Source organism: Vidua chalybeata, chromosome 5, assembly GCF_026979565.1.
Source record: "Vidua chalybeata isolate OUT-0048 chromosome 5, bVidCha1 merged haplotype, whole genome shotgun sequence".
Taxonomy (NCBI): Eukaryota; Metazoa; Chordata; class Aves; order Passeriformes; family Viduidae; genus Vidua; species Vidua chalybeata.
In genome coordinates this window covers 68144350-68155401 of record NC_071534.1, presented here as the reverse complement: position 1 = coordinate 68155401, position 11052 = coordinate 68144350, and the positions used below count along the sequence as shown (strand labels likewise).

At 53.8% G+C, this 11052-nt stretch overlaps 1 protein-coding gene across 4 annotated transcripts in view; it reads left to right on the top strand.

Moving 5' to 3' along the window:
- Positions 1-634: 634 nt before the first annotated feature.
- GATA3 (GATA binding protein 3) overlaps positions 635-11052 on the top strand; it is a 28364-nt gene continuing 17946 nt past the window's right edge. For 2 of the 4 annotated variants that reach the window (XM_053942916.1, XM_053942913.1), the window contains exons 1-2: positions 9505-9600; positions 10238-10828. In XM_053942916.1, coding sequence (XP_053798891.1) covers positions 10588-10828 — 241 coding nt within the window. In that variant the 5' untranslated portion in view covers positions 9505-9600; positions 10238-10587. Of the gene's footprint in view, positions 710-9504; positions 9601-10188; positions 10829-11052 lie in introns of those variants that run through there. The other 2 variants (XM_053942915.1, XM_053942914.1) reach the window with 2 other exon arrangements.

Below are 11052 nucleotides of genomic sequence, written 5' to 3'. Positions count from 1 at the left end.
GGGGAACAATCCTCGTCCTCGAAGCGCCAGGGGATGCGTGTCCATCATTATTATTATTTTTTTTGTCTGTATCGTGGAGATACAGACACAGACACATACGCAAAATAAAATTAAAAAAAAAAAAAAAAAAAAAAAAAAAAAAAAAAAAAGACAGGAGAATAGGGTCATTAAAAATCCCCCCGGGAGGAGAAGGGGGTACGGAGGAGAAGAACCAGCCCCTTGTCGCTAATGTCACCACTTTTCCTCGAAAGCTTTCGACGCGGCGGAGCGAGCCCCGGCGTTATTTGTATGATCATACGCTTAATTACATTTCCCCCCTCTCTTCCCGGCGTTCCCGGCTCCTGGCTCTGACAGTTGCTCCCGGGACGGGTTACATCACGCTCACACCGCTGTACCTGGCGCGTCCCCCTGGCCCTGCCCCTGTCCCCCCCACCTCCACCTCCCCGCCCCATCGATGGGTGTGTAAAGAAATGGCCCATCATATTCCTCTCACTCCTGCTCTGCCCTTTCCCAACCCGGAAGAGCTCTGATCTTCAGCCCAGCCCGGAGGAGGAGGAGGAGGGCAAGGGTGGGCGTTCGGAGGATGCGGCTCCCCCAGGTTTTCCCCCTCGGTGAGAGCTTGCGACATGCCAGCAGCGGCTCCGCTCCTCCCGCACTCCTGCTCTGAGCGCTCCAGCGGAACCGGACAAAATCAAAAGCATCTGCCCAGGTCAGTGAACACCGATTTGTGTGTCCCTCCATCCTACCCTCCTCCTTTTTTTTCGTTTTTTTTTTTTTTTTTTTAAATTTCTTCTTCTTTTTTTTTTTTTTTTCCTTTCTTTTTTAAAAAATATATCCTCCTTTTCTCCACGTGGAGGGCATTGGGACGGGAGCTCGGCTCCAAGGATTTGAAACTCAGCCCCGACCCCCCTTTATTGCTTGGGGTGGATGGAGGGGAGAGTCGAGTTTTCTCGGTGACTTTGGGGAAAACCCCCAGATCCGTAAGGGAACGATTTTTGGGAAGCTGGGGAGAAGAAGATGTTTTACCCGTGGGTTTTGGGGGTGAGGCTAGGCTGGCGGGGGCTGGGAGATGGGACACGGCATTGATACAGCTGGGATGAGAAATATTAATCTCAGGACGGGAATGGATTTATATCTGAGGGATATGTGGGGCCTTTCTGTGCCTGGCTTTGTACCTATGTGCATATGAATATATATATATATATATATATATATATATATATATTTGTGTATATTTATATTGTATATCCGGACCCATACTCTGTGTATTACTTTGTGTACAGCGATTTTCATGCAGGCAGGCGTGTGTCGATGGCTGCTGTTTTGTGCTCTTCCCACGAATAATTCCGATTCGGTTTGATTCTGTTAGGTTGATATGTGCTGTATAATATAAAATACCCTGTACATGTAGTACTCTATCTCTTCAGATTAAAAATATCTGTACATAATGCATAACAAGAATGCTTTTAACAGAATCTACTTAGGGCGATTTTAGGCAGATATTTCTCAGTTTTTTTTTTTTTTACCTTAGAAACGCAAAGCAGAGCTACCCTAGAGGTGTGTGGTTAAGGCAGGCTGGGATGAGGAGGGAGATGGCTCCGCTCCGGGGCCCGACACGCACCTTCCCCGCGGCTCCTGGTCCTGCTGAGGGGATCTGCGGGCCGGGCCGGGCCGGGCCGGGCTGGGCCGTCGTGAGCTCCGGCAGGACTGGGCGCCGAAGGGCGGGAGGAGAATTTCCTCTCTCTCCCGGCATCCCTGCATTAAGTCTCTCTCCTCCTTCCCCGCCTTGTAGGAGAATTTTTCACCTTCCAAACCGTGTGGAGGATGTTTCCGGAGGGAGCAATGGGAATGGCTTGTGCTGTCAAAAAATCCACATTATCTGTCATCGAGCGTTTTGAAAGCAGAAAGGGGAGAAAATCTATCTATCTATCTATCTATCTATCTATCTATCTATCTATCTATCTATCTATCTATCTATCTATCCATCCATCCATCCATCCATCCATCCATCCATCCATCCATCCATCCATCCATCCATCCCAGCTCCTCTTACCCTCACGTGTCCGTACACAGGCAGCGGGCTCCGGGTGACGGATTTTAATGAAACCGGATAATTAATAACCACCGGCCCTGCTTGTTTTCTCCATTATTTATGGGCCGCAGGTGCGGAGCGGGGGAGCCGGGACCTGTCGGTGCCGCGGGCAGGGGCTGCTGAGGCGGACACCGGTCCCAGCTCCCCGGCTGCACCGGGATGAGTGCCCGGACAGACAGGGGGGACAGAGAGGCTCCCGGCAATCCGGGAAAGGAGAAACAGGTTCTCAGGAAGGAGAAACAGGCTCTCGGAAAGGAAGGAGGGGAGAGGGAAGCTCTACCCCCACCCCGCCGCGGCATTTTGCTCCCGGCTGGGGCGAAGCACTTCCTTCTCCCGGGGATGTGAATTTCTTTTTACAGAGCCGAGGGAAGCGTTTTCATTTCAAGGGGGGAAAATAAGACGAGGAGGTTTTTCCCGGCAGGTAGGGAGTGGGAGGCGGAGGAGGGGGGAGCACCCGGCCGGGGGCTTCTCTCGGCGCCCGGGATGCGGAGGGCATCGCCTTGTGCTTGGACGGGGGCGGGACAGCATCTCGGCGTGCCTCTTGTGCTCCTCAGAGGAATTTGGAGAGCGGTAGCCCTCTCTTTAGGGCGAAAAGAAGTCGTGTGCAGTCTGACACCCTCGGTGCTATTTGAATTTTGGAGCCTGTGAGGGTAAACGCGAGCCCCACATTCACGGAGTGGGTTGTCACCGTGCGGGGCGGCCGTGTCGTGCGGGGTTACAGCCGCTGGGGTCTGTGGGGTTTGTTTTGTTTTGGGGGGTGCAGGGGGTGCAAGGACGGCTTTAAACTGACAGCAGCCGGGCGCCTGCCGGAGTAAATCGCTCCGGTTTTAATCCGGGGATATGCCCCTGCATCTCACCAAGGAGCTGGTGCTAATTCTGTCGCCTTCTCTCACGCCAGCCGCCGGGAAATTTGTGGGTTTTTTTTTTTTTTTTTTTTTTTCTTTATCTAAGTCCTGTGGTAATTTCTGCTTTCGGGAAAAAAAAAAAAAAAAAAAAGGGGGGGGGGAAGGAAAAAAAAATAGACAAAAAGAATCGTTAAACACGTCGGCAGCTTCACCTTCTCCGTGCGGTGAGAGGAAAACTGCTCTTGCCGGGTTTAAACCCCGCAAGATGCTTCAATCTATCGCTCAAAACTTGCTGAGAGATAAAGCAAAATCGAGAAATCCGAAACAAACCGGCTCCCCCGACTCCCTCATTTTTATATATATATATATATATTTTTTTTTTTTTTTCCTATTGAGCATTTCTTTTAAGCTCGCCGCAATTTGGAGCGGCTGTTTAGGCGATTTGCTGGCTTTTTCTCCTCTCTTCTTTTTAATTTGTGGGGTCGAAGCCTTTCGGGAGCGCTGCCCAGCTCCATGCAGCGATAGCAGCGGCCGGTGCCGGGCACCCGGGGACCCGCTCCCGGGTCGGGAGCCTCTCCCGCAGCCTGGAGAGGGGAAAAAAGGGGAGAAGGAGAACCCCTTGCCAAAGCGCACTTTTGCTGTCAGAGAAAGGAAAAGGTGGGGGGGGGGAAGGGAGAAAAGGGACTCACAGGGTTGAGCTCGAAGCGGGGCTGTCTGCGGAGGTGGGGGAGGAAGGAGGGAAGGGAGCTGGGTCCTGCCTGGGTGCTGCCGCCCGGAGCAGGACGGGGCACGGGCAGCAGGGGTGACACGAGTCCCCCTCCCCTTCTCCCCTTTGCCCGGCTCCTCTCCGCGCCTCTGCCGCGCGGTTTGGGGAATGTGTCGGGGGGAGAGGTCGCCCCTGGGACTTGCGGAGCCGGTTTTTGATCTTTCTCAGACCTTTTTTTTTTTTTTTTTTTTTTACTCCTGCAGTGTCCCGGGGCAGTCGCCCTTCTCTCAGCTTCAAAGAAGGGGGGGGGGAGAGGAGGGAAAGAAAAGTCCCTGTTTCTCTCCTCCCAATTTTAATTCTTCGAATTTCTGTTCTACGGCAGACCAGGGTTTTCCCCTATCTCTTCCCACCCCTCCATCAAATAGCATCATTTGCGCTAAAAAAAAAAAAAAAAAAAAGTGTGCGCGTCTGTGGTGGGTGGTGGTGCACGAAGGGAGAAAAAATTGGACCCGGTGTAATCAGCCGATGATTTGTTCTCTCTTTGAATTTGCATGGCTCGGCACTTCTTTGTGTGCGTGTTTATGTTTCCTCCCGATCTTCACGAAGGGGAGATAACTGAATTATTAGAAAAGAACGGAAATATATACGTATATTAAAAAAATAAAAAGAGAAACAACGAGAGTGATAAAAAAAAGAGAATAACCACCCATCTGGCTGGTTTCGAAGTGGAAGGGAAGACTCATGTGGGATGGGAAAGGAGAGAGGCAGAAACGTCAGTGTCTCTTTCTCTTTGACTACTATTATTATTTTTATTATCATTATTAGTAATAATTTACTGCTCCTAGCTGGACGGATGCTGCTTACCGTTTAAATGATAAAGAGAGGGTGGCCTTGGGGAAGTGGATCGTAATTCCTGCCTAATTCATGAAGGGAGGGAAAAAAAAAAAAAAAAAAAAAAGAGGAAAACAAAATATTCCCTCTTCTCTGCGCCTTTGTTTAAGCCGAGATTATCTCAGCAGCCTGACCAGGGCCCAACACCCTCCCGGCGGGGCCGTCCCGGGGACTGGCAGGCTCCGTGCCCCGGGAGGGGCTGCCCTAGCCGGGGAGGTGGCAACGGGCTCACAACCCCGGGTCTCTCTCCCTCGGTAAGAGAGCAAGTTGCTGTACACAGGCAAAAAAAAAAAAAAATTAAAAAAAATTAATAATAATCTTCGGAGCTCTGCCCTGGGCCGTGTCCTCTCCATAACCCCCCGATTCCTCGCTCCCGGCTGTTTGTACAGCTTTACCTGTACTATTCTGGTACCCTAGAAAGGAAAAAAAAAAAAAAAAAAGCCCAGCCCGACAAACGTAACTTAATCCCCTTTCAGTCAATTGTCGTTTAAAAGGGGGCTAAAGGAGAGGGGGGAGAAGGGGGAGGCTGCCTGTCCCCGCCCCGAGGTGCCAGTCGCGGCGGTGGGCACCAACGAGCACGGAGGAGCGGCTGGCCCCGGCTCCCGGCTCCAGAACAACCTTGCCTGTACCTACTTTAACTAGAAGACCCGAGGGAGATTAAAAAAAAAAAACCCAAAAAACAAAAGGGAGGCGGTAGCTTTAGTGCCCTTTGACTGGTCACTTTTAGGGGAGCGGTAGGCTGGGGGGCCGCCCCATCCCACCAAATCTGGGGTTTTGTTTTTGTTGATTTTATCTGTGAGTTTTTTTTTTTTTTTCCTCTGAATTTCCCTCTTTTTGGGTCTCTAAGTGACAAATAAAGTGTCCAAAGCGTTTCCTCGTGGCCTTTTAGATGCATTATCCCAATTCCTGCCATCCTTCCCCTAGCTAGGAGGGATGCTGGAGCCACGCTCCCCGCAGCCCCCTCCCCCCCCGGCAGAATTAACCCCCGAGCCCCCGACCCTTATCTGGCGGCTGGTGGTGAGCTTGGGGCTAATTGCTCCAACAATGGGCTCCTATTAACGCCGCGCTGTCACTGGAAACCCTGCTGGGGGCTGCCGTGGAGGGGGCGAGGTGATGGATCTGCAGCCACAGCCTGGGAAAAGGACGGTCAAGGCCAGCGCTCCTCTCAAAACCCCCGGGGATCACAGGATAATCCGAGGAGACGGGGAAAATGATGGGATTGCTCTTTTTCTTTTTTAAATATTCCTTTTTTTTTTTTTTTTTTTTTTTTTTTTTTTTTTTTTGGTAAGGGGTGTTTTTGCACTCCCCACCGCTACTTCCTCCCGGCTGGGAGGGGAATAGGAAGATCGAGTCTATCGAGGACGGCTTGAAAATAAAGGGACAGCCTAAGCAAACTAGATTTGAAAGCGAGTGTCCTCCTCCCGTAACCGGGGCTGTGGTTGCGAGGGACAGGCGGGGAACAGGGTCCCGCCGTGCCACCCCTGTCGTGACAGGACGGAGCCCTCAGGGTTTTCCCATTTCTTTTCCCCCCTGCCACCGATGGGACTTGGCGTAGCTGTTGATTTATTATTTCATTTTGCTGTTTTTTTTAAAAAAAATATTCATTTCATTTTGCATTAATAATTCCCTGCCCTCCAAACAGCTGAAGGAAAGCAGTTTCCTCACTACCTCCGGACAGGGCTAAAGGCACGTTTTAAAATGGTTTAGCAATTTTGTGACCTTTGGATGGAAATTCCCCTCTTGTGATCCCACGGCTGTAGGTCTCAGGGCTGTAAGTGCCGGAGGGAGCGGGGGTGGGAATCTCAGCTCACCTGCCCAAAGATCTCAGCTAGCTTTAAACCTCCCCCCACCAATGTTAAAACACACAAAGTGACTTTTCCCAAGTGTCGGAAACCCCTCTGTCCCGCAGGATGTGCTTGGGGTGGGAGGAAGTTTGGGGAGCAGGGATGAAGAGGCAAACCCGGGGAGACACGTCCATGAAATGCTAAAAGTTGGGGAGGGGGGTGGCGGGAAGAGGAAAGTTTGTGCTCCTGAACGCTGCTCCCCTCTTCACTGTCCTCCTCCTCTCCAAGGAATCCCCCACTCCCGGGGGAGGAGGGGTGGGCAGGAGACCACCCTGGTGCTGGGGCACCCCACACTCCGGGGGCGGCCGTGGGGCCTTCTGGTGCGGAGAGAGCCCGAGAGGCATCCCGGAAAGTGCGTCAGGACAGACAGACAGACAGACAGACCGCGCCATTCTCCCCTCCGTTTCCCCCTTCTAGCGCGCCCCAATTCCTGGAGTACGGAAAGGAGGGGACACCCCGCGAAGTAAAACCTTGCAGGCAAAGCGAGTCCTCTGAGGGGAGAGAGGAAACACGAGCTTTCTCGGAGCGGGTTAAAGCCCCCGGCTCGGGAAGGGCCATCAGCATCCCCCTCCTCTCTCCCCCTTCCCCCTAATGGGCTGCAGGGAGCGGTTCCCACTGCCCGGGGCTCCTCGCTCGGCCCTGGCGGCGTCGGCGAGGCTGGACAGCTCGGGGAGCACCGAGCCCCGTCCCCCGGACAGTTCTGGCTGGGGGCGACCTGTCACCCCCTGCCCACGCTCCTCGGCGCTCCCCACGCGGCACATTTCCGCGGTTCCCCCCTGGATGGGCCGCACCGACCCTAACTCGTGGGTGGTTCACGGCTCTTATACGCTGGTCGGTTTTCTTTTTTTTTCTTTTTAAGAAATATATATATGTGCATGCTCACGGCGCATCTTTCACGTGTGAAACCTCTGTCCCCACGCCCAACAGCGATGGGCTGCACCGGGGGCTGAAACTCGGGCTTAAAACGGGTGTCCTCGAGGATCCGAACTATCCATCCATCCATCCATCCATCCATCCATCCATCCATCCATCCATCCATCCATCCATCCATCCATCCATCCATCCATAAATCCCTCCGACGGGAGGCTTGGCTCTGCTGGCCTTAGAGGAGAGGAGCGGGTTCCCGGCCGCAGGCTGAGCCCAGCCCGGCCCCGCTGACCGGAGGCGGCCCCGGAGCTGCGGAGCCTCGGGTTTTAACGAGACCCCCGGTACAAAAACTGTGGAGAGCCGCTCCCTCCCGCACCGGGGCTGACGCGCTCTGGCCGGCGTGCGGAGACAGCGTGCGGAGCACGCAGTGAGTGACTGGTTCTAGTACTTTTTAAAAAATTTAATATTATCCTTTTTTTTCCCCTCCTCCATCATCCTCCTTTCTTTCTTTCTTTCTTTCTTTCTTCTTTCTTTCTTTCTTTCTTTCTTTCTTCTTTCTTTCTTTCTTTCTTTCTTTTTCTTTCTTTCTTTCTTTTCTTTTCTTTTCTTTTCTTTTCTTTTCTTTTCTTTTCTTTTCTTTTCTTTTCTTTTCTTTTCTTTTCTTTTCTTTTCTTTTCTTTTTTTCTTTTCTTTTCTTTTCTTTTCTTTTCTTTTCTTTTCTTTTCTTTTCTTTTCTTTTCTTTTCTTTTCTTTTCTTTTCTTTCATTCTTTTTCTTCTCTCTCCCTCTCTTCCCTTCTTCCCTTTCCCCCCCCATCTTTCCTTTCTCTCCACGCCTTTTGTGTGTCTCTCTCTCCCCACCCTCTGTCCCTGGTTCTCCCCTTTTCCCCTGCTCTGTCCCTGTCCCCGCAGTCCCCTCCTGTACCCCTGTCCCCGCTAACCCTGTACCCCTGTCCCCGCTGTCCCTGTCCCCCTATCCCCCTGTCCCCCTGTCCGCGCTGTCCCTGTCCCCGCTGTCCCTGTCCCCCTGTCCCCGCTGTCCCTGTTCCCCTGTCCCTGTCCCCCTGTCTCCCTGTCCCCGCTGTCCCTGTCCCTCTGTCCCCGCTGTCCCTGTTCCCCTGTCCCTGTCCCCCTGTCTCCCTGTCCCCGCTGTCCCTGTCCCCCTGTCCCCCTGTCCCCCTGTCCCCCTGTCCCTGTCCCCCTGTCCCCGCTGTCCCTGTCCCCCTGTCCCCCTGTCCCCGCTGTCCCTGTCCCCCTGTCCCCGCTGTCCCTGTCCCGTCCCCGCCGGGATCACCCCGGGGTGCCGCTAGGGGATGCCCTGGCTCAACGCAGCGCCCGGCGCGGCCGCCGGCCCGCGGGCCCGCAGCCAATCAGCGCCGCCGGGGGCCGGCGGGGCGCGGGCTCGCAGCCAATCAGCGCCGCCCGAGGCCGGCGCCCCAGTTCCTGCTCGTCGCCCATTGGCCGAGCCCGCGGGGGGGCGGGGCCGGGCGCGGCGCCCGGGGGTCCGCTCGGTGCCGTCCCGCCCGGCCCCGCTCGGCGTTCCCGGCCCTTCCTGCCCACCCCGGCTCCCCAGTGCGGCGGGAAGGGGGGAAAAAAAAACCCTAAACCCCCCCCAGATCGCGTGTACAAACTTGGCCGTTGCTGTGCGCTTGTATCCTTAAATATAACAATAATTAAATCCTTTCTGAGCCGCGCCGCTGGAGGAGGCAGCTTTATTCCAGGGGGGAGCCCCCCGGTCCTGCACCTGCCCGCACATCCCTGCTCCCGGGGGCTCCCAGCCCGCTGGCATCCCCCGGGCTGTCCGCCGGAGAAGCCAACCCGTCCCCTCCACGCACCATCTCTCCGGGCTGGCCACTCTCAGAGTTTCTGGGACAGCGGGAAAACTTAATTTCCCCCTTAAAAAAAAAAAAAAAAAAAAAAAAAAAGTAGAAAGTTTTCAAAAATAAATTTTGAAAGGGTGTGTGGAGGGGGCATGAACAGAAGTTTGTTGCCGGGGGGTTCCCGCGGGGGCAGCGCGGGGGCGGCCGGAGCGCCCGGCCCGGTCCCCTCCTCAGGCTCCGCCTCCCCGGGCTCATGACACTGGAACCTCCTTAAGTTGCGTCTCGCCACAGCTGTCTGTAAGCACTGAGCCGGCTGGCGCCATCCTGCTCCTTTCAGAAAGAATGCCTTCCCTGTAAAAAAAAAAAAAAAAAAAAAAAAAAAAAGAGAAAGAAAGAAAAAAAAAAAAAGAAAAAAAAAAAAGGAGAGAGAGGAGGAAAAAAAAGTAGGGAAAAAAATAGTGCGAGCGAGCACAATCTGATCTGATCAAGCACTTTCAGCTTCATCCCTCCTGGGTCACATACTGCTTCTCCACCAAGGTTTGTGCGGAATTTCTTGAGCAACTTGTCGCTTTTTAAATTTTTCTTTTTCCTTCCTCTCCCCACCCTCCTTTTCTCCTCGCTCCTTCCTTTCACCCCCACTCTCTTCTCCCATCGCTTTACCCCCTCCCTCCCTTCTCTTTTCCCCCTGTTCCCCCCTTTCTCGGTTGCATAATAATTAATGAGCAAAGTGACTCTGGGCTGCTCAGCAGCGAATGGCACAAGTTCTCACCGGCTTAAGCCACTGGAGCTTCTCAGGTGCAAATGGAACAAATAAAAAAATAAACAAACAACCGCGACGACCTAAAAAAAAAAAAAAAAAAAGAAAAGCCAAAAAAAAAACCCCAAACCCAAGGAAAAGTAAGAGCTGGGCGGCAGGAGCGCGGTGGGAGCTGCTGGGCTCCGCTCTGAGCCGGGAGAGAGCGAAAGAGAAAGAGGCGCTGGGAGAGGTGGGTCCAGGGCAGAGCAGGCGCTTCCCAGGGATGGCTGCCGAGGGATGGGATGGGTTTGCTCCTGCCTAAAAAGTCAGGTGCTAAAGTTCAGAACTTCTCAAGTACGTTTCTCTCCCTGCCTCTCTCTCTCTCTCTCTCTCTCTCTCTCTCTCTCTGCTCCTTCCCTTTCCTCTTTCTCGTTACAGGTGATCAAAGAAGAGAAACATCTGCAACAGAGCGGAAGAAACGAGGGGATCTCGCTTCGTAGAGAAATTTTTCCCCCGAGATTTTTTTGTTTTCCCTTTTTTCCTCCCTTTTTATTTCATTATTTCCCCCTTTTTTTTATTTTTTTTTTGGAATCGATCGTTTATCACCATACCCCCAACTCCCTCCACTTTAAACCAAACCTAACCTGAAACATCCCCAAACTCGCCGAGCACTTTTCCCCGCCCTGCATAACTCCGGCAGCGTCTCCCGCTCCGATCTCAAGCCCTCCGCGCCTTGCTGAGGAGGAGGAGGAGGAGGAAGAGCAGCGGCGGAGCAGCGAGCGCGGAAGATGGAGGTCTCCACGGACCAGCCGCGGTGGGTGAGCCACCACCACCCGGCCGTGCTCAATGGGCAGCACCCGGACTCGCATCACCCCTCGCTTGGCCATACCTACATGGACCCCACGCAGTATCCTCTCGCCGAGGAAGTGGATGTACTTTTTAATATCGACGGACAAGGCAACCCCGTCCCGCCGTATTACGGCAACTCCGTGAGAGCCACGGTGCAGAGATACCCCACGGCCCACCACGGTGAGTGCCCCCGCCGAGCCCCGGCTCCCGCGGGCCGCTCCCGGTCCTGCCCCGGTGCCGGTGGCTCCGCGCTGCCCCGAGCCCCCCGCTGCCGTCGGGCAGACCCTCTCCTGCCGGCGGGGAAGCTACGTCACGGGTGGATTTTGGGTTTGGCTTATTGGAAATAAATAAAAATTCGGGCTTCCTTCCTTCCTTTCTTTCTTTCACTTTCTTTCTTTTTTTTT